This window comes from Megascapheus bottae, chromosome 3, assembly GCF_031878675.1.
Source record: "Megascapheus bottae isolate mThoBot1 chromosome 3, mThoBot2.hap1, whole genome shotgun sequence".
Classification (NCBI taxonomy): Eukaryota; Metazoa; Chordata; class Mammalia; order Rodentia; family Geomyidae; genus Megascapheus; species Megascapheus bottae.
Window position 1 is genome coordinate 74,203,728 of NC_143511.1, and position 22,828 is coordinate 74,226,555.

General features: G+C 49.1%; 1 protein-coding gene across 4 annotated transcripts in view; it reads right to left on the bottom strand.

Annotated features, from left to right (window-relative positions):
- Positions 1–22,828, bottom strand: part of Whrn (whirlin) — a 54,733-nt gene that overhangs the window by 22,535 nt on the left and 9,370 nt on the right. For all 4 annotated transcript variants that reach the window (XM_090330493.1, XM_090330492.1, XM_090330491.1 and 1 more), the window contains exons 2-3: positions 7,744–7,962; positions 5,117–5,242 (exon numbers count right to left, since the gene is read on the bottom strand). In XM_090330493.1, the coding sequence (XP_090186619.1) occupies positions 5,117–5,242; positions 7,744–7,962 (345 nt within the window). The remainder of the gene's footprint in view (positions 1–5,116; positions 5,243–7,743; positions 7,963–22,828) is intronic.

Here is a 22,828-nt window from a genome sequence, read left to right on the forward strand (position 1 = left end):
CCTGGAATCCAGGGTATCACCATGGCTAGGTATGGCTCTGACTCCTGTGAGTTTCCAGCTCCAGGAGTGGGGAAAAGCAAGGCAGTCCCCATCCTTGGGCCTCAGAGGGAGGCCATTCTGCTGATGCCCTGATATTGAACTTCTGGATCCTGCAATCAAGTTGTTTCTGCTGATGTCAGCCACCCAGCTTGTGGACATTTGTCACAGAGACACCAAGAGGAAGGGGGGGCACTCTCTTCCTCTGGGACTGCTCACGTGCCAATCTCTGCAACGCAGAGCCCTGCAGAAGGATGCCATCTGCTTCCTGCACAGAAACAACAGGCCCCCACCTGCCTCCCTCTGCAGTTCTCCACCAAGCTTAGCAGCAGCCCCCATGAGGCCTGTGCAAGGACTGAGGAATGCTATGGAGACACAAATGGAGGCCCCAGCCCACACCAGCATCAATCTCCAGATGCGAGGGGCTCCTGTGCCTGGACATCAAGTCTAACCATGGCCCCAGACCAGGCATCCCTCTCCTGGTGCATCCATGTCCTGCACCCCAGTCCCATCGCCCTTCTCCTAGTGTATCCTCTTCCTGACCGCCATAAGCATCCATAAGCAGAGTTCTCAGTGGCCGCAGTCCTCCATTGTAGGTGGCTCTGCACTCACAGCAACCGCAAAGTCCGACGCCCTAATCTGCACTCAACAGGCCATCTGCAGGCAAGGCCAGAGCCAAGGCCACTGCCCTCCTCCTCATGCCTTCCTGCTCCACAACAGGGGCTGACAGATGGCCTCAGCCAAGGGGACCAGGGGTCAAGCATACCAGCCCAGCCTCCACGGACACCACTGGACTCAGCCTGGCCACATCTGACCCCAGAAGGGCAGCTGACAGCCTCAGCACCCCAGCCCCGCTCCAGGCCCTTTGCTTAGCCACTGTGCCCAAGAAATTAGCAGAAAAGCCCAAAGCCAACCTGAGCAGCAGGTTCACAGGGACCTGAACATGCCGTTAAATGCTCTTATCTTTTCTCCTGGCCATGAAAATCCAAGGTGACTCTGCTCTAATGGCCTTCTTGGGGCATGTGTATGTGTGTGCTAAAAAAACCCATGCTCTACGTCTCAGGTCCTCCACAGTCAGCAACTCCTACCACTGACAGCCCCCTTCCTGAAAGACGAGCTTCCATCCACACATACAAATGCATGTGTGCCATATAAGTCACTGGCATGGTTGTGCAAATGACAGGCTGCTTGCTGCCCAGGGGAGGGGGGGAGCACTGGACAGGAGTTGGGAAACAGGACAATGCCTGTCCGAGTAGAACAGGCATCCTCAGTGGCCTGAGAGACAGCAACAGCTCAGCCTGCACTCCATCACTTCTCTGACGGCTTCAGGATGAGATGCTGAAAGTCACTGACCATCATGCTCTTCCGCGGTGAAATGGGGACAGTGACAACCAGGCCATCCATCTGGGCCTGCCTTGAGGTGACTCAGAGGAAGCACCTGGAGGGGGCGTGGCCAGCTGGCCTGCATCATGCAGGCACCAGTGACAGCTGAGCAGACAGAGCACACAGAGCAAAGGTAGACGTGACTCACCACTCCTGCACCTCCCGAGGGCAGTTAAAGTGGCGCCTGCAGGGCAAGGCTCTGCCCTGTACCTCTCCTCTGCTTTGCCCCAGAACCATAAAGGGGCCAGGGTAAGAGCTACAGAATTTGTCTGGAAAAGATGCAAGGAAGAAGTAATAGGAGTAAGATTTTCATGTCAGAGAAGAGCAGATCACAGCTGCTTGTTTTTTTTTTTCCATCACTCCCTCCAGGGTTCCAGGGCTAAGTCTCTCTGGGCCTCAGTCTGCATATCTCTTAAGAGAGCAGGCCATCAACCTCTGAGACTGTCCACAGAGTTATTAAAGTGCCTAGCAGGTACGCAGCCCAGAGCAGCTGCCCGCTGCTCCCATCCCAGCACCCAGCCAGCACATCACTAGGGCTCTGGGACTTTGTCACTCGCCATTCAATGGGGAACTTCTGCATGGTGCCTGCAGCTTCCAGGAGCCCAGGTGCAGGGACGTCTTGCTCTGTCCCCATTGCCTGCAGTCCCTTCTCAGGAGAAGGAGCCATGGCCTGAGAGCTCAGAGAGGGACAAGGTACCTGTGCCACCAGCAAACAGCTCTCTCCAAACCCCTGCTGGCAGAGCTTAGGTACAGTGAAGCTGCTTTCTTCTGTGTTTTCTTTTCTGACACCAAAGAAAGGACATAATAGGTACTAAATGCACTAGGTAAACATAACACTAAGGTCACTGAAACACAAAGTTGCTACTTTTGTGCCTCTTCACCTCTTCTGGTGAGGCCAGGGATTGAACCCTGAACCTCAGGAATTCTGGGGAAATGCTCTCCAACTGAGCTACATCCCAGTCCCAGGCTTCTGATGTCACAGAAACCAATCTTAGTACTGAGCAGTGGCCATAGCCTGGTGGAAACGCTACAGTTCAGAGACATCAGGGTCTGACCAGAGAAGGAAGGCCATTTTCTAAAAGGTTCATGGTGGTGGGGTCACGGAAGAAACAGAACCAGCAAGAAGGGCCTCAAAGAGACTGGCGGGCCAGACTCCAAGAGCTCTGGAAAGTCATGCCATCTGCAAAGAGTTGTCATATCTTGAGGCTGCACAGGGTAGGACAGGAAGGACTGCCTGGGAAATACAGGCCCAGGACATTATTTCTTTTTCCTACAACTAGCAACAATACGCAATAATACTGTTTCTTGCGATAGGAAAACAGGTAATATTGTGTGTGTGTGCGTGCGTGAGGGGGGGGGGGGGCACTGTCTTTGAACATTTTTGCTCCAGGTTAGCACTCTACCACTTGAGCCGCATCTCCACGTCTAGCTTGTTCTGGTGATTAACTTGGAGATAAAAGTATCACAGACTTTCTTGCCCAGATTGGCTTCAAACTACAATCCTCAGATCTCAGCCTCTGAATAGCTAGGATTATAGGCATGAGCTACTGGCACCTAGCTAGGCAATAATTAAAAAACAAAATTATACTTGGCTGGCAGCTAGGATTATCTATTGTAAACTTTTTTTTCTCTCCATGATCACAAAATATATTGATACAGATATCTCGAAGCTACATAAAAACATTCTGTTTCTGCCCGCCTTCACTGGCAAGTCTTGTCCCCAACAGTGATGACGATTGCCACCACAGGAGAGAGGGAAAGCCACCAGACGTGCTTAGCAGAATCCTTTCCTTTCATGAAAGTGCTAAGTCTGTGTTGAATGTGTGTTGGATGCAATGGAGACGGCTCAAGATAGGAGCCTTGGAAGAAAGACAACTAGTTCGGTCCTGTCGGGACCCTTCCTTTCTTCCTCAAGTCGGGAAGAGTTTCCTAGACATCTCCTACATCCAGATGCTGCCTTGGGCAGGGGATGTTTGGAAAGGAAGGCACACCCAGGCTCCATGTCATGCCGCTGGGAGCTGAGGGGTGATACCCAGCCCTGGTTTTCTGGTGGAATTAAGTACTGGACCCTCCTGAGCTGTGCAGAGGGTACAGAGGGACGGCATGTGGTAGATACTTAGCCCACAGGACAGGTGGTCAGAACCGATCCTGACAAAATCCAGTATGCGCAGGGACCAGCCCAGCCTGCGGGTGTCACAGCGGATTCCCTGAGACACCCAGCGTCCACCACAGAGCTGCAAAGAGCCATCTTGTCCCCACTTACTGAGACACAGCTCTGCCCCTACCCCTTGACAGGCCTAGCCTAAGACCACACTCAGAGGGATGACCAGGCAAGTGGACAGTCCCAGGATCAGACTCACAGCCTGGACCCCATGAGCTTTCTGCTTGCAGAAAGGGACTAGCTTGCAGCCCTCCTCAGAAGACCCTGACAGAAGAGCTTGGTGGAATCCAGGATGCACACAATGACTTCAAAAGTCTGGTGATGACTAAGACACCTTGTGGTCTCATTGTTTCCCTACTTGGTAGATGAAGCTGCATCCAACAGAAAGAATAAAACACACTGCCTTCAGAGGACCTTGGGGCAGGCCAGGGATTGGCTGGGCCAGGATCCTTGTGTGGCTCTGGGCAACTTCCTGAACCTTTCTGAATCTTCCTTACTCATCTAAACCATGCTATTCATGGCCACCACAGGGCTATGGAGAGGATTAAATACATGCATAGCTCAAGCGTTCTGCACTGTGTCTGACTCATAATAAATAGCTGGTTAATAAGGGGCAACTGCTGTCGCAGTGATTATTTCTAACTGCCAATCAATCCTGGCTATCGGGACTGGAACACAGAGGGCTTAATGGTTGGGTCTCGGGTAGGACTGGAAGCTAGGAGGGTGGGGGCAGGTATAAAGGAATAAGAGCAATCTAATGATAAATTGTGGCAGCCCCTGCTGAGAGGCTGGAGAACCCCCCCCTCCTGGCCCACCCCCAAAGTAACTGCTGGGGGCCTCTGATTTCCTAAGTGCCTTTCCACAGAGGGCAGGGCTGGCCTGTCCTCTCCTCTGAACTCAAACTGGGCCTGGGGAAGTAAGTGGGCCCAGCAGCTGGAAGGCAGTCTTCCCCCCGGAGGAGAGTTCTACACAGAGGCAGGAAGCCCTATTTACAAATAAAGCCTGTTCTGACTCTGCCACCCACACAGCCAAGCCCTTTATTCCATTTCAATATGCCTAATTCCACGGAAAGGGCACTGCAATAAACAGAATTAATCGGTCCTGGAGGCCCGAGTGAGTGTAGGCAGGTACCAGGGGCAGAGCCGAGGGGCCTCTTAGGGGAGGCAGAGCAGAAAATGCTTCGAAGCTGTGGAAGAGAGAAAGGATGAAAAGACTTACTGAAGGTGGCACTTTAGGAGCAAATGAAGCCTTTGCACACTGCAACTTAGGCAAACTCAAGTGACCAGAAAACTTCTGTGGAACGCTTTTCTCTGCCTTCTTTCAAAATGGCAATTGCTTTCTAGCTGTAGTTAGCCATAACTGTAAAAGCAACACCTGCTCCCATGCAGACACTGTGTGTATGGATGGAAAGAAGAGGGAACAGCATCCGTCATCCCCGGGCCTCTGCTGAGGCTCTGGGGAGGCGCTGGGTCTCACCCAGATGTTCCTCTACACAGACACGTACAATGCAAACGAGACCCTGGCATCTCCCCTCACCTTGAGCCCGCTGCTTTCCGCCTCTGAGCCTGCGTCCACGCCCGTGATGTATATGCCCAGGCCATACTCGGCTCCCCCACGGATGGTCAGGCCCAGGGAACGGCCGTCCGCCAGCACCAGGTTCACCTGCAGGGGATGGAGAAGGTGGTGTCAGCCTTGGAGGAGCCTCACACAGCAGGGCATGGGGAGGGGGTGCCACATGCCTCCCCTGCACCGAAGAACACACAATTGACTCCACTCACAGGAAGGGCAAGACCAGGCCTGGACTGTCCCCAGAAACACCCCCAGCTCTGCCCCAGCTCTGCCACAGACTTGCTGAGTGACTCAGGGACATCTTGTCCTCCATCAATGCTGAAACTTCAGGGAGGGGAAGACACCGAGGAGCCCTCCAGCGTTCCCCTGGGAGCTAATATCCCGGGTGTGCTGGTATGAGGGGTTTATCCAAAGGCCACGGCCAGTGCTGAGGTCCAAGCACCGACCCGACCACTGATGATGGCTCCTAGCTGACAGGGAGTGAACAGGGAAGGGCAGGCTACGCCAGCCTGTGAGAGAGGTAAAGAGAACTTCTGAGTATCTCTCAAGAGGGTCTGTGTCTTAAGACTTGTGGGGAGGGGGAGGCCTCGCACAGGAGGGCTTGAGGGTGGCTGGGCATAGATTGTGCTGGCAGGACTGCGCCCTCAGGGCAAGGACCAGCAGGCCTGGCTCAGGATCTGCTGGACCCATCTTGATAGGTTACCTGTACTCAGCTCCCCTCACCCCTCCACTGGCCTTCCCACCTCCAAGGAGGCCTGGGTAAGACTTTTCTCATCTTTGTAGCTCCTCTGAATACTAAGGATGGAAACAGACATTCCATCTTTACCACCGTTCTCTGCAAATCCTGCACATGGAAATAAAGTGGAGTCTTTATCACAGAGCGATAATAAAAGTTCTATCAGCCACAGGATAATCTGCCTCGATCACTCACTACAAATCGAACTACTGTCTGGCATGAGCAGAATTCATCCAAGAGAAAGAAAATGAGACTGCGGCGGCCTGGCTCTGTGTACAGAACACCAGCTGATTAGAATGAGAACAGATCACGGCGCGAACCCAACCAAGGCAAGCACTGTGTTAGCATTCTTCACACAGTCCTTCAGTTAACCCGGGCTTTCCCGTGCTATTCCATTTTCTAGAGTAGGAAAGGGAGGTGTGCCCCCCCACAGGAAGAAATGAAGGGACTCAATAAGCCTAGATGACTATTTGAGAGGTCTTGAGTCTCAGATTCCTTGTGGTAGGATGGAGTCAGGTGGCCAGAAGGGCTCAAGGTGTCAGGAGCTCCAGACATGACCGATTATCCCACAGAACTTAGGCACTGCAGAGAATGGGGCTGCAGGAAGAGAGGATACCTCACAGGGTCTTGCTGAAACAATAATGGTCCCCACAGGGAGACCCTCTCCTGCTGAGGAAGGCATAAGACCCCAGCCACGCTGAGGGTGCTTAGGACCAGCCCCAGTGCACACCAACTAACCTGTGAGCTGCCCTTGCCTCCTCCCACCTGCACCTCCCCCAGAAGAATGGAGATCTCCTATGTCCTGCATATTGACATTTCAATGAAGAACCCAAATGCACTAAATTAATATGCTATTAAGGACAGGAAAAGAAGAGAGCTCAGAAAGTATCTCCCAGCATACTTGGCCCAGCATCTAGGCCCTGTGGTCTCTTAACTCGAGCTCTAGAGAGAGCAGAGCTGCTGGTCAGTCACATCTTTGGTCCCTGGAATACCCAATGGAGTATAATACAAATAGCCCAGAGAGAAGGTCAACACATGAGGGGCCCACGTCAGTCTCCATTGGTTGGTTTATTTGGTGGCAAGACACATTCTATTTCCATGGGAAGGAGAGCTCTATAGGGTACAATTATTGATACCCATGCTGTGCTTCAGTCATTAAGTTATATACTGCACAGTTTCCCAGGCAACCACCCCTTCTCCACCAGCTAGGGCCAGGGTAGTTTATCAATCGAAGTACCCAGGCACTCCACCAAGCCAATCAAATGTCCCCTCTCTGTAAGTGGGCACTTGAGGGAAAGGACTGGGAGAAAAGAAAGGCCAAGAGATTGATTCTCCAAGTTATATCCCAGATTCTGCAATTCTGGGGCTGCGCACACCAGGACAGCGTAGGGCAGGGAGATCTCTACGGCTTACTGTCTGGGCCCAAACTAACACAGATTCCCTGGAGGATATGATGAAAGTCCCGGCAGCGTCTTGGGCTATATATTTGGATGGAGACCACTGTGAAGTTCAGTCATCTCTAATGTATGAAGACCAAACCAGAGCCCTTCCTAGGGCTAGGCGGGGTCAGGGCCTGGTGTGGCCCAGCTCCAATCAGAAGAGCCCATTCCCTAGAGGGGGATGGTAAACAGTGATGGATTCACTTTTGGTATCTGAACACATTTTTGCAGCAGTTTAGCTATAGGTCAGAAGACAAATCTCTTTTGCAGGGGCATGTGGAAGATAGCAAAAGCCCGCAGGGTGAGGGGATGGCGAAGGCAGAGCCTCTAAGGAGCCCTCCTGTTCTGGTGTGGAGAGATCATGGTCACTCAGCTCCTGCTGCCACCAGCTCTGCCCTCTGTGGCAACCCAGAGCTCACCTTTTTCTCATCCCCGCTTTGAAGGAGGTGTAGTGTGCTCGTGCGCTCACCCTCATGCTGTCTTAGGGAGCTGCCGTGGGGCTGGGGCACGCCTGAGGGTGGGGAGATGCTCCGGCCCTGTGGGTCCACCCAGGTGTAGATGTGGTTGGTAACATATCCTCCAGGGATGCGCCCGGCTGAGTACACAGACAGCACCAGCTTCTTGGAGCCCTTCAGAGCCTAGAACAGGGGGACACACAGTTAGAAGGAAGTGGGATGTGCTTGCAGCCACCCTCCTCGCGTCTTCCGGGAATCTGCCCCCCAAAGAAGGAAGACATTAACCCCTAAAGACCTCTTTTTGCTTGTAAGTCCTCCTTCCCCCAGCCCTTAGTTTGGCCATGAAAATGGAAACATCTGTCTACAGCTATTCAAAGTGATTCAACAACCCAAGCCGAACTCATAACTAGGCAAATGAAAGGAATAGAAAATTCTTTTTTCTTTTTTCTTTTTGGTCTGTTCTGGGCCTAGGCGCTGTCCCTGAGGTCTTCAGCTCAAGGTTACCATTCTACCACTTTAGCCATAGTGCCATTACCAGTTTTTTGGTGGTTAATTGGAGATGAGAGTCTCACAGACTTTCGTGTTCAGGCTGGCTTTGAACTGCAGTGTTCAGATCTCAGCCTCCTGAGTAGTTAGGATTACAGGCGTGAGCCACCAGTGCCCAGAGAACAGACAATTCTTGAAAACAGAAGTACAAGCGGCCAATGAACATATGAAGAAGTGTTCAACATTCTAGGCCATAAAGAAAATGCATTCAAAACCACATGGAAATTCCATCTCACTCCAGTCAGAATGGCAGTTGTCAAGAATAGAAACAACTAGTGCAAATACTATGGAAGTCAGTATGGAACTTCCCATCCATCTAAAAATAGAACTACCAGCAATCGAATCTTGATTTATTTGAAGGAATGTTATCCAGAATAGAATTCCTGCACAGATGTACATTGTAGCATGATTTATACCAAGCTAGGTAAACAACCAGATGTTCTACAATTAATGAATGGACCAAGAAAATGTATTACATTCACACAATGGAGTATTACTGAGTCAAAAGAAGAATGAAATTATTCGTTCATGAAATTATTCATATATGAAATAAAGCCAAGTTGAGAAGAATGAAGGTCATGTGCTGCCTCTCATATTTGGAATCTTGACCTGATATTGCCTAGATCATCTATCTAGACAGATATTTGCAGACACACACACATGTATGTGACTATAATCATGGTATTATTTGAACAGATGTGGAATAGAAGAAAAATGTGACAAGACATGAATGATACTAAAATAACATGGCATCTATGTATAAAAATGGCACAAAGTACTCTCCTGAAAGTTGTTAAAAACAAGGGAAAGGGGCCGGGAGTTTAGCCTAGTGGTACAGTGCTTGCCTAGTATGCATGAAGACCCAGGTTCGATTCCATGGTACCACATACATAGAAAAAAGCCAGAAGTGATGCTGAGGCTCAAGTGGTAGAGCTCTAGCCTTGAGAAAGCCCAAGAGCCCAAGGACAGTGCTCAGGCCTTGAGTTCAAGGCCCAGCACTAGCAAAAAAAAAATGCATGTGTGTCTCAGCCAAAACTTACATACTGAAGCTGAATTCTCAACATGATGGCAATTTGGAAGTGGGGTTTTTGAGAGGTCATCAGAGTTGGATGACGTCATGAGGGTGCAATCGGTGGCTTCTGGAGGAGGAAGGTGAGGGAGCAAACAAGCACAGAACTCTCTTTCCTCTGTAGGGGGAACAGGAAGAAAGTGGCCTTTTGCAAGGCTAGAAGTAGAACCAATCACATTGGCATGCTGGCTTCAGACTTGGAGTTTCCAGAAATATAAGAAAATAAACCTCTATGATTTAAGTCATCCTATCTGTGGAACTGTAACTGTTCTGCAACAGGGGGCTGGTTTGGCTACATGCAAGGAAACTTCATGCCACTTGAAAAAAGTCATGTTGACAGGGTTTGTAATGCCATGATCTTGTGATATACTGCAATGTTAAGTGCCCTCAACAGGTTCTAAATCACACATTATCATCTCAGTTGTGTTATGAGGAAAATAGTACAAGAAAAAAAGTAGCATGCCAATGTGCCAATACCACATCAGACAATGTTGCTCTTCCTGTTTCTCAATATTTTCCAAATATTCCACAATAAGGGTACCACTGCTTTCAATAGCAGAATTGCCTGTAAGGTGAGAGACACTAAGCTCTCTAGTTCCCCACAATCTGCTGTAATCGGCTCTCCACTGTAATCTCACCACTGGACAATTAAGACCAAGGATTGAGCTTTCAGACAGCGAGGGTACCAAAGGAGACTGTGCCATGTGGAGTCTCATCCTCTGGAGATCTCCCAGAGGGGGCAGGTAAGCCAGAGGCCCATCCCCAATGGGGGCAAAGAGCATGGTGGCTTGCCAAAAGTGTTCTTTGCAAGAGATTTTTGAGATGAGCAGGGGAAGGTTTTCAGCATCCTTTAGCAGTCCAGAGGCTCCTGATGGAATGATTTGGAAAATCAAACCTGAGGCTACGTGAACTTCTGCCATAGCAAAGTAAGGAAGTGAGTCCCGTGGCACAGTGTTCCAGGTGATACCCATGGAAATGAAAGCTCCAACATCTGTGCCCCTCGCTTCTTCCTGCTTCCTTCTCCCATGTGTGTTGCCTCCTGTTCCAATGCTGTTCTAACACACCCATCTCCTCTCCTATTCCTGCCCCGAATGCCCTGAGACTATGCCCCCATCACTCATTTGATAAGGACCTACAAAGGCCCTACTGTGTGCCAAGACTAAAAGAGAATAAGGTGCGCGGCTTGAGGAGGGAAAGGCATTGCCTGACACATAGTAGGTCCTTACAACATTTGTGTCTAATCAGATGTACAGCACCAGATGCAGAGTAAGTATTCATGACACTTGAGCACAGTGAGGGAGTCACCAGATGGCACACAGATACTTGTATCTCTAGGTACAGAGTAGGTCCTCATGACACTTGTGCCTGATGAGGGAGATGGCACCATCCAGCACACAGTAGACCCTGTTAACATTTGCAGCCCGTGATGAGGAGAAATATTACCTAGCACACAGTAGGCCCTCATGATACATGTATGATGAGAGAGGTCTTGAGAAGGCTGTGTCATGATTGGTTGAGAAAGAAAGAAACACCCCAAAGAACCATCACCTCCAGAAAGCCTGGAATAACAGCTAGTCTCAACACCCCCAGATGTTCCAGGAAAGTAGAAGCAGGTAAGTTACCAATGTGCCACTTGGTGACTGAGGGCCTGAGGCTGCAGCCTGGCTCCCTTAAAACAGCACATGGGGGTGGGGAAGCTGGTACCCGCTTGGTAGGGGTAACGAGCTAAAATGAGGCAATGGGCATGAAACTCAGAGTCCCTGCCCACCAAGATGCCAGCACCCTCTTCCCTCTTTTCCCGAGACTGTCTCTAAGGAGAGGGCACTACAGAAAGGCATCATCTAAGGAGTTAAAGACAGTTCGGAGAAGAAAAGGAACGGCAGAGAGCATCATTGGTATTCTTTCTCCTGGCTATGGTGGAGCCCTCTTGGTCAGTTCTATAAATAGGCATGCAGCAACCTTGAGAACGAGAGAAAGCTAATGACTTTGATGATAGTAGCACAGACCAGGGCTGCAGAGGCCAGGCTGGGAGGGTGCTGCTCAAGCCCAATCCTTCACAGAACCCAAGATCTGGGCCTCAGTTTCCCCATCACAAGACTTGGGAGAGCTTGCTCAGGGTACACCATTCTGAAAGCCTTGATGCTGGGATGAAGATGGTCTGTAGTGGGCACTGGAGGGCAGGGACGTTACATCCTCTGTCATGGGCTGGATTTTTCTGGCAAAAACTGGAAGAAATTAGATTCCCGAGCCAGGACTTCCTATCCTTTCTAGATCTCTGGAGTTGATTCCAGCCTATTCTAATAGAGTCCTGGGGAACAGCCATTCTGTTGCTCTTTAATTAACTCAAATGTAGGAGGTTCAACAAATCAGTGGCTGTCTTCTTACCACCTCTGTGCCTTCTGCTTTTACACACAACTGCTTGCTTATCCTAAAAGGTGTTGGTAAACTGAAGGAAGCCAGGAGGAGGGAGGCCTACTCCTCACCACTGTTCCCTAAAGCCACTCTTGCAGTCATCCACACTCATCCACATCTCTGACCTGAGGCTCAGGCCATGTGGGTTAGTTGAGGTCCCACACCTGGATAGTGGGTGCCCCAGACCAGCCATTATTCTTAGCTTACCAACCTTGATTTTGTGACAAGCGGCCTCGGACAGCAGGGCAGACTACAAAGGGCTCTGGCTGATAAGATAGGGAGTCAGTCATGTCTCCATCATGCCACTGGCTTGTTGGGTGACCCGAGGCGGCTTCCCCACATTGCTCGGCCTTGCTTTTATCATTTGCTTACCAGCAGACCGCACTTGGTGATGGCTGAAGTCCAGCCCCAAATGGAATTTCGCCATCTCTCTGGTTCAGAGCTTTGAGGTGGTCACAGTCGTTAGGGCAGAGTAAGCAAGCCCTCTGGACAGTCAGGTGTGTAAGCTGGAACTGGAAGATGGCCCTCAGTCTCCCTATTCTGGGAGTGAGCTTCTGGTTGGTCACTGATCACTTGTATCTGGTCCTTACCTGGTCCTTGAGGCTCCACATGAATAGGTGAGAGCAGATGGGGTTTCAGAACAGCCTCCTGCCTGTAGCAGGGCAGATAGAGGCATTCCGTGCAGGGGAATGCGCAGCTGACAGCATTGTCAAAGGCACCTGGAGGCGGGTCTATTACCCCACCACTCTTTGAGAGAAGGCGGTAAGTCACATGCAACACCTGGGCATGTCGCTCACCTCTGCCAGCCATGGCCCTCTCTGTGCCAGATGAGTCAGGCTTTTGAACTGATTACCTACAGACGGTACCACAAGTCACCAAACACCTATTTGGTTTGTTTTGTTTTCCCCTCGTGCAAACTGAAGATCTGTCACTGGGTTCCCAGTGTCAGTAGAAGATCACTGTTCACTGAGAGAGCCGAGGGGAGCCCTCTGCCTGCAAGGCTGGTCCCAAGACAGCTACGTTCCCACATCTGTCATCCTGGGTTGCCCAGGGGCCCAATCCACCAGCTTGATTCACACAGCGACCCTGATCTGACAGGCAGGTGGCATGGTACAGACGCCATCCATCACTGGAAGACTCTTAGGATTATGGACATGTTCATTCATGCTCTCAGGAGGTAATTACCTCATTCAGCTGGTGGAAGCTGACTCCGAAGCCCCCAAATCATATGTCAGGCTGATACAATGCCTGGCAGGAGATTGGGGAAGAGCCAGGACCACAGAGAAGGACCAACACGGGCATGAAGTGGACCATGGTAGGGGGGCATAATGAGACTATGAAATGATCGAGCATGTGCGAACACATGTTTTGGAGAAGTCTCGAGGAACCACATGTAATGTTGAGTCACCTGGATTATTCCAGGGCACTGTGGTCAAGGGGCACAATCTTCTCTCTTTAGAGGTAGAACATCATGAAGAAGAACTGCACTGAGACCTCGACTGGTAACTTGGAAGGGAGGAAAGGATGAAACACGCTGTTCTTCCTGACGCCACCTAATCCAGCTGGGGGTGCAGATTCATGCATGCTCTGTACGCATCCTGTTCCTTCAGGTGACTTGCTATGTGACACTGAGCAAACCACCTAACACCTCTACGCCCATTCCTGTACTTCAAATGCAACTGTGGTAAAGATTAAGATAGTGCACATTGCCTAGCCATTCCTTGCCCTGGCGACTTTCCTCCATGGTATGAGGAACATTTTTTATCCTTTATCTTAAGCTTTCATATCTGTCTTGCCTTTACCCTGCAGCTCTTTTCTTACCACCCCCATGAAGCCTTCCCAAATTATGACTGTTTCTCTCTCTTTCAAGGGCATCCAGAACACTTCTGCTGCCAGCTGCACTCCAAGCTCTGAGTCATGTGCATTATTCTGTCTTTAAGACTAGCAGACAAGCAGGGTGCTGGTAGCTTACATCTATAATCCTCATTACTAAGGCGGCTGAGAACTGAGAACCAAGCCACAAGTAGAGCTGTGGTTCAAGTGGTAGAGTTCTTACCTTGTGCACAAAAAGGTCAAGGAAAGTACCCAGGCCCCGAGTTTAAGCCCCAGGACATCGCCCCCCCCCACCAAGTCACAAAGACTATACCAGACAAATTCTTTGAGACACTCTCCATGCTGTTTTCTCTTCCTGCTTCTTTACATTCATTCATCCATCCCATCTACCCATCTATTCACCCATCTATCCGTCCATATATCTTCCCATCCATCCATCCATGCATCCATCCATCCACTCAGCCATCCATTCAACAAGATACTTAATGAGTTTTCCACACGCAGAAAACCCACAGGAATCTAGTCAAATTAGCACTAAGAGAACAACACTACAGGGGTCCATGTGAGCATCAAACACTATGCCTCGTGTGGAATTTGGGCAGAGAAGCAGAGGGAGCCGTTAGAACCACAGCTCTGAAGCTAGGCCAGGGAGTCGCCTCCTTGCTCTGCCACCTGTAGCCTCAGGTAAATTATAGGACCAGTCTGTGCCCTCACTTCCCGGGAATAAGGTGTATGGGGGGTATGGATGGTATTATCTAACAGGGTGGCTGTGAGGATGAACATTACCAGAATGGATAAAGTACTGACTATCTGATCATAGAGGTAAGAGTTCCAAAAGGTGAGGCAATAGTCTAGTAAAGAACCAGGATGCAGCCATTCATGGGGGTCATTTCCCCAGGGGCCTGACCATCCCTACTGACTTGTTCTGTCATTTTATAAACATGTCTGTAGCCATATACAAAACTATCTTCTGATTCTTGCATACGTGGGCTCGGAATTTTCGCTCTTTTTTCCATCTGAAGTTTATTTTGAACCCCTTCCTCACCAATGACATTAAACTCAGCTTGTCCTTAGCACTACCTCGTGTACTTGTCACTTCCCTATCACAGTGGGCGTTTATGCTGTGGGTCACTTTTGGCCAGCATGAACTCCTGAGAAGAGGCACCCTCTGCAGGACCCTCTCAGTTTCTGGCCTGAGGCATGCACACTGTATATCTTCACTCCTGTGCACCCACAGTTGGGCAGGCCAGGGAAGGGGGGCTGAGCTGTCTCCCTGCTGTGGTTTCTACAGTCACCAGCAGGGAGCAGCACTGGGATACTGCTTTGAAACTGGCTGAGGATGGCTTGCTCCCCTGGAGTAGAGTCTTCTTCCTAACTGCTTTTCCCAGGCTCTATCTCACCTGGGAGCTAAATCCTGAGTAAGTATAAGTAATAAGTATTACAGAGCAGCACTTGGTGCTGTTGACTATGCCTATAATCCTAGCTACTGCGAAGGCTGAGATGGAGAGGTACATGGTTTGAAGCCAACCTATGCAGACGACTTCAGGAGACCATCTTCCCCTCTCAACAGAGAGCTGAATGCCTGTCACCCCAGCTTCGATAAAATGCCTGAAATAGGCTTAGGAGCACACCTGGGCTGGTGGCAAGACTCTATCTCAAAAATAACATGGGTGCGCGCACGCGCGCGCGCACACACACACACATACACACACAATGGCTAGAGGTGTGGCATTAAGAGTGCATTCTTGGTAAGCATGGGATCCTGAGTTCAAACTCTACTACTATTGTTTTTTTTTAAATAAGCATGGCAAGCTATCGAAGGAAAGAAGGAAGGAAGGAAGGAAGGAAGGAAGGAAGGAAGGAAGGAAGGAAGGACGGACGGACGGACATCTCGGTGTGGGAAGGCCTATGACTTTTCAGCAAAAGGGATACTTGCTACAAACACCATCTACCCCTTCCTAGCTCCGATGCTGTAGGCACACACCTCCACGTCTCTGGGCCTCAGCTCCGTCACCTGTGAAGGTGACCACAAGGAGGGCTGTGGGGTCTCATCTTGTCTCACTCAGGTGCTGAGCCTCACTCACAAGGCTAATGGCAGTTACAGGGCTCTAACAGCAAAGCTGCAGTGCTGGCCCATTGCCCTTCTTCTTCCCATCAGCCCACAGGTGAGGTAAGAGCCCCAGGTTGGTGACCTCTCTTACTCAAGGTCACACAGATCAGAGGTGGAGTGTAGATTTGAATCTTGGCCTCTCCACACTCATGTCCCTTTCCCCTCCACCCACAGCCATTTTACCAGTAGGCTCAGCATGCCTAAGGGCTTGCCAGCCTCCTCCTTAGCCCCCAAATGAGCCCTGCAGGCCAGCCAGGTGCCCCTTTTGAATGCACATGGACCCTGTCACGGCCCCATGAGGGCTCTCCACATGGCCTGTGGTGCAGCTCTCCTCCCCGCAGTGCATCTTGGGCCATCTGGCAGCATCACCCCCCACCCGTCACCTGAGCTTTTTCACAGTATCAGGTGCTCAGGCTCTTTTCTACCTCAGAGCTTTGCACGTGCTGCTACTGCCCTGCAAGTTCAGACCACAATGCCTGTATGCATCCAGCATTACATACTATTTTACCTGTGCTTCCTCCTCTCAACAGACCAGGGAGGGAGGGGAATATTCCATTAGAGCCCAGGTGTATCAAGTAGAAGAGAACACAGCAGGTTTGGGGTGGGTCCACTTAAAAGAAAGACACAGAATCAGCCAGCAGTAAGGGGGGGGGGTTCCCCTCTCCAAAGTACCAACGATTCCCTAGCATCCATTTCTCTTTTTGCCTTGGCTCTACAAGGTTGAGAATTCAATTTCAAGATGAAACACACATGTACGTACACACACACACACACACACACACACACACACACACACACACACACTGTAACATCACTTCTGATCCTTCTGCTTGTATACGATGAGTTATTTTTAGTTTCAGCCACTCTATTAGTTAACACAAGAATTTTAATTAGGGACATGTGAACAAATAAGTAAATGAGACAGGCAGAATTTAAAGAGAGTGTTAAATCACACCTGCCTCATGGCAGGGGCCCAGTAATACCACTACTAAGAGGATGGCCAAGCACTGAAATCTAAGCGCATCTCTGGAATTAGGATACTGCAGCTGGAAGGCGGAAATACTTGCACTGATGCTTGAACAGTAATTGCGCTGCTCCCTCCATCTTCCCCTCATAGCACCCCAGAAACACTCAGGAGCCGTTGGACTTAATCTTTTCTACTTTTCTGATGCTACTAGGGTTTGAAATCCAGGCCCTGCACTGGTTAGCAAGTGCTCTACCACTGAGCCATGCCTCCAGCTCCTTTTGCTTTGGTTATTGTTTGAGCTAGAGTATCACTGTTTGACTGGGCCAGCATGGATGGAAATTCTATCTACGCATCATTCCATCGCTTGGGCAGCTTCCATACCCAGCAGCATCTTCTATTGAGATGAAGTCTCGTGAACTTTTTTTCCTCCTAGAATCCCAAACTGCCCAATCAAGCTCAACTTCCTACAGAGCTGAGATGACAGATGTGAGCCACGGTGCCTGGCTTAATACAAGAGATTGGTAAGCATTCCCTGAACGCAGTCTCCCCCACCCCAAACCCATCATTCACTTTGGAATGATGACATATGTGGGCAGTGGTGTAGTAAGCATTCAGTTTCATCACCAACATCTGGGTGCCCATGGGGAGGGGGGCATGGCCCAAACCATCTGCTCCAGCTCTGTGCAGCCACATTGCCTGCTAAAGCTGCCATATCCCTGGAGAAATGAGTTGGTGAAATGAAAGGGTGTCTGTGGAACCCTCCTGGACCCCTCCTCCAACATGCAGTTCCTATGAGGGCCCAGAAACAGCATGGCATACACAGGAAGGAAAACCACACATTAACAGGGGGTCCCATGTGGAGGGAGCGTGGCTGCTGAGGGTGGGGGGGGGAACAAGGTGGAGCAATGGCCAGCAGGGAAGGATGACTGGGTAGGAAATAGGGACACTGGATGTCTTCTTGTACACACTCTGCAATGCTACTGAAATTTGCCTTTCACTTGAGCCTCACAATGTAGGATTTAAAAGGTCAATAGATCATTCGCTCCTCCCCGGTTTCTTGAAGACTTTGACCTTCTTAAAAGGTTTTGTGCAATAGAAGAAACATTTGCTCCAGCCCTAGGAATACTGGGCTTCCAGCAGCTGAAACAGAGACTGACATTTGAAAGCCCCTGCTCACCACTGTCATGGCTCCTAAAGGCTGAATGGAAAGAAAAACAATAGATAAATAAAAATCAGCAATCAAAGAAAGGGGAAGAGGGAACGTCTGACCTGGGGATAATACTGCAAGAGATTAGCAAAAAAAGTGATAGCTAAGAGCAACCCCCCCCACACACACCTTTTGCAAAACAACTCGCAAGATGAGGACAGAACAGATTCCAGAAAGATATTGATTCCTTTTCAATGCAATTCTTCAATTACCCACTAAACCTAGCTTTCAGTCCCTTATAATTTAAGTAAATTGCTGTACAAATGTCCTTTTACATTTTGGTCTTTTGGCTCTTTTTTTTGTTTTCTTTAAGGAAGAAGTACTAAGATGCTAGGTGTCATAAATATAATCCCTCAAGATGAGCCTTGTGGGCTTACAGAGTGTTTCACTGGCCAGAATGGGTATCTCATCTACTTGCAATATCTGTTTCAATCACCAACACTTTCTTAGCCCATGAGCAGATACTCTTACGGAGTTCCCTCTTTTCCCAGACTCTTTCAGTTTAATTCAACCTGAGCCTTAAGAACTTGAGCTCAAGATCAACGAATATAATTAACACCTTTAAAAACTGACCTATAGGCCGGGGGTTTGTCCTAGTGGTAGTATGCTTGCCTAACATGCACAAAGACCCGGGTTCAATTCCTCAGTACCATATACATTAAAAAAAAAAGCCAAAAGTGGTGCTGTGGCTCAGGTGGTAGAGCTCTAGCCTTGAAAAAGTCCATGGACAGTGCTCAGGCCCTGAGTTCAAGGCCTACGGCTGGCAAAAAAAATAAATAAAATAGAATAAACTGACCTATGGTCTGTGAATGTGGCTTAGTGTTTGGGTAGCATGCATGTAGCCCTGAATTCCTTAGTGTCACATAAATAGAAAAAGTGGCGCTGTGGCTCAAATGGTAGAGCCCTAGCCTTGACAGTGCCCTGAGTTCAAGACCTAGGACTGGCAAAAAAATAAAAATTAATAAATAATAAATAAAAACCAACCTAAACCAGGTGCTGATGGCTCCTGCCTGTAACCCCAGCTAGTCATGAGGCAGGGATCTGAAGATCACAATTGGAAGCCAGCCTGGGTACCAAATCCAGGGGACTCATCTCCAGTGAACCAGAAAATGCCAGAAGTGGCTCAAGTGGTAGAAAAACAATGAAGACAACAGCGTGGTACTTGAAGTTCAAGTCCTATTACCAGCACAAAAACAAAACCAATACCAAAAACTGACTTAGAAAGAAAGACATTAAGAATTGAGAACAATGAAATGTAAATCTTGTTATTGAATGTGTATGGGATGGCAAATAATCAACACCAAAACCAGTAAGTTCAATGAACTCCAAAAATATGCCAAGAAGTTCACTCTACTACCTAAATGATGCCAATTAAAACAGATACATTTTTTGTCCATCAGTTTAAGAAAATAGGAAAGACAGCATCTAGTGTTGGCATAGTGAGGTCAAAGTGACAAGACTCACATGCTGCTACTGTTGGATAGAAAACACACAAACGGGCCAGGAGTTTGGCCTAGCATGCACGAAGACTGGGGTTTGATTCCTCTATACCACGCACATAGAAAAAAGCTAGAAGTGGTACTGTGGCTCTAGTGTTAGAGCACTAGCCTTGAGAAAGCCCAAGGACTGTGCTCAGGCCCTGAGTTCAAGCCCCAGGACTGGCAAAGAAAACACACAAACAAATTTCCTTCTCGAGAGTAGTTTGCCAAGAATGATCCAAAGCTCTAAAATTATGTCTCTCCCCTGAGCCAAAGCCACCTCCAGAAAGACAGCCCAAGGAACCATTAGCGACCTGCACAAAGATTAATGTGCAAGGGAACAGAGAGCTGTAGTGTGGATTATACTGCAAAGACTGCCCAACCAGAAGAAATTAGTCAAATAAATCATCTATCTCTTCTCTATGAGATATCACACGATCATTAAAAATTGTGTTTCAGACGCATTTACCAAAGTAGGGAAATAGTTGTGATGCCAGGCTTGGAGAGAAGCAGGTTGGGTAACGAGGTTCAGAATGGCAGGTGTGAGGACAAGTCCCCTACAGGACACTGGAAAGACAAGAACCAGCCTGCCAGGAGCCATTACTTTTGCCTAGAAGGGATTATCTAGCATCTCGGGTTTATTTCCCCCCCCCTTAGGTGTTCTTCTGAGCTTTCCAAAATTTTATAATTGAGCTCATACATCTCAGGTCATTAAAATATATAGAGAAAGAAATACACACCCACAAGCAAAACACACACTTCCCAGGGTGTAGGTAGATGCTTTCTCTTCTCAGGTTTCTTATGAACCAAACAACACCCAAGCCCAGAGTAGCCCTGATTCCTTCTCCCAGTTCCCAGGGTTCTGAGCTCGTGGCTGGGTAGATGAATTCTGACTCCACCATGTGAGGACATGAAGCTTCCAGGCCCTGGCTTCTTCTATCGGGTGTTGAGTCAAGAGTGAAGGTCATTAGTGTCTACCAGGGAATTTCCATGGACAATGCACAAAACAAAATGCCCACAGAGATCAGGGTCTGTGTGTTACCTACTGCATGAAAGGTATCAGAGGAGGGAAAGCCAAAATAGTGCCACTGCTGCTCCTGTCCCAGAGGTCTAGATACTAGAATGCTCAGAACAGACCCAGGAAAGGGCCTGTGGCCAGAGCTTGGGTTTCTGGCTAGGAAGCAATGTTAACATACAGAATCCCCACCCTTGCCTGCCCCTGGCAGGGCTGTTCATCCCACTGCCTTTCTGTTAGAAGCAGCAGAAGGAACAGTGAACATGTGCTGGGTGTGATGGCACATACCTGAAACGCTAGCTGCTACCTACTCAGGCAGGCAGCTGAGATCAAGAATGCAGCTCCAGTCCAGCTCAAAGAAACATGTGAGCTGAATGTAGTGACATACCTACAGCTATCAACCCAGCTCCAGTGAGAAGCAGAAAGGTTCAGGCACAAAAAAGAGGTGGAAGCATGTTTCAAATGGTAGAGCACTTTCCTGGCCCGAGTTCAAATCCTGGGACTGCCAAAAAAATCTGTGTTTTTAACCTGCCATGTCTTCTAAGCATGTCAAGTGTGTTATCTATTTCTACCTTCTTTGTGCCCGGGGATCCTCCAGCACGAACACACCATGCCGTCACCAAAGGCTGAGACCAACAGATGTGCCTGTGCTTTCACCCATTACCTGTACAGCCGTCAGCATCCCCATTTTCAAAGGGGGATGAAGACTGGACATAGAAGTTCGGTAAATGGCCTATCTTTTTAGCAACGATTCACATCAGTTATACTAAGGAGAGATCTGGGAATCAGAGGTTTATCCCATCCTCCCCCACAAAGATACAAAGTGGCAGAGCCAAGGCTCTGAACTTGGAGCTGCCCCAGGGTGCCCAGGCTCGTGAGATGATGCCCACAGGGTTGTTGTCTCTCTCTGCAGACACTCAAGTCAACACCAGCATTCACCACCTGCTCTGCCACTTCCTGGATCTGTGACAACAGGCTGGTGGCAAGCAAAAGCTGCTGTGAGGTTTCAAGGAGTTAATATAGAAGCCAGGGCTGGCTTGTGGTAGGCTCCACTCACTGTGGAGGTTGTTATCAGACAAAGCGCAGGAAGAACACAGCAGGAAATATGCCATCTATGACTCAGGCTTCGCTGCTGCTACTGCTGCTGCTGCTGCTGCGGAGGGAGTTGGGCTCAGGACACAGCTCAGGACGAGATCATCCCCACGAATGGGGAACAGTGGAAGGGAGCAGACAGGGCTGAGGGGATGCATGGAGGCCTGGTTCTTCAGGGGCCAGAAGGTGTCAACGAGTGAAGAGCTCAAAGGCTGGTTTCAGTGGAAGCTGTGCTACCTGTTGACATGTAGAATCCATCCCGGGACAGAGGGAGAAAAGGATGAGTCACCAGGGGTGAGAGATCCCAGGTGGCTGAGGGTAGAGTTAAAGAGCTTAGGCCCTGCCACATGGGCTCCCAAACCAAAAACATGTTTGGGGGTGAGGCATGGCTTGGTCAGATATAAATTCAGATTAAATAGGATAGAGGATGCAGTACCGGGCAGGTGAACAAGATGAAACCATCAGACAGAACTACAAAGAGGCTGTTGTAGTTGAGGCTTTGAGTGGGGCAGGAAGATGTTAGGCCGAGAGAGTCCCACCACACAGGGGCTGGTGCCAGCCTTCATGGGGAGATTTGAGAGGAACAACAGGCCAAGGCTACTTGCTTGGGACTGTTTACAATTTGAAGACAGAAAGAGAAGGGGTCATCAGAGATGAATGAGCCAGGCTTTCCAGAGCAAAGAGAAATTATTCCCCATGTGAAAGAAGAGGTGAAAATGACATCAATAGTTACATTTAAAAGGGAGGAACAGATCCTGTTCAGACAAGGCTAGATAATGGGTAGAGATGCAGACATCTAAAGAGAAGGAATCTGAGTGAAAAAAAAAATTGTACATGTTGATGATTTAAAAAAAAAATCTCAGGATTAGAAGGGATTTTTGCAGGAGAAAGAAGATTCTAGAGAATTGGAAAAAAATCTGTTCCGTGTCTGTGTGTGTGTATGTGTGTGTGTGTGTGTGTGTGTGTGTGTGTGTGTGTGTGTGTGTGTGTAGTTTGAACTCAGGGCTTCATGCTCTCTCATTTCTTGTTCACAGCTGGTGCTCTCTACCACTTGAGCCACATACCCCAGTGCAGGATTTTGCTGGTTCATTGAAGATGGAATCTCACAGACTTTTCAGTAAAGGCTACTCAGTCACCTGAGTAGTTAAGATTACAGGTGTGAGCCACTGGTGCCTGGCTTGGGGTTGCTGAAAGAGGGAGCTGGCAAAAGAGTTTTTACAGGCAAAGGAAAATTCAGAAAGCATAACAAAAGATGCTACCCTTTGTGCTATCCCAGCCAGTTTGGGGGGACATGAACCCCCCAATAATGAAGTCGTCAGC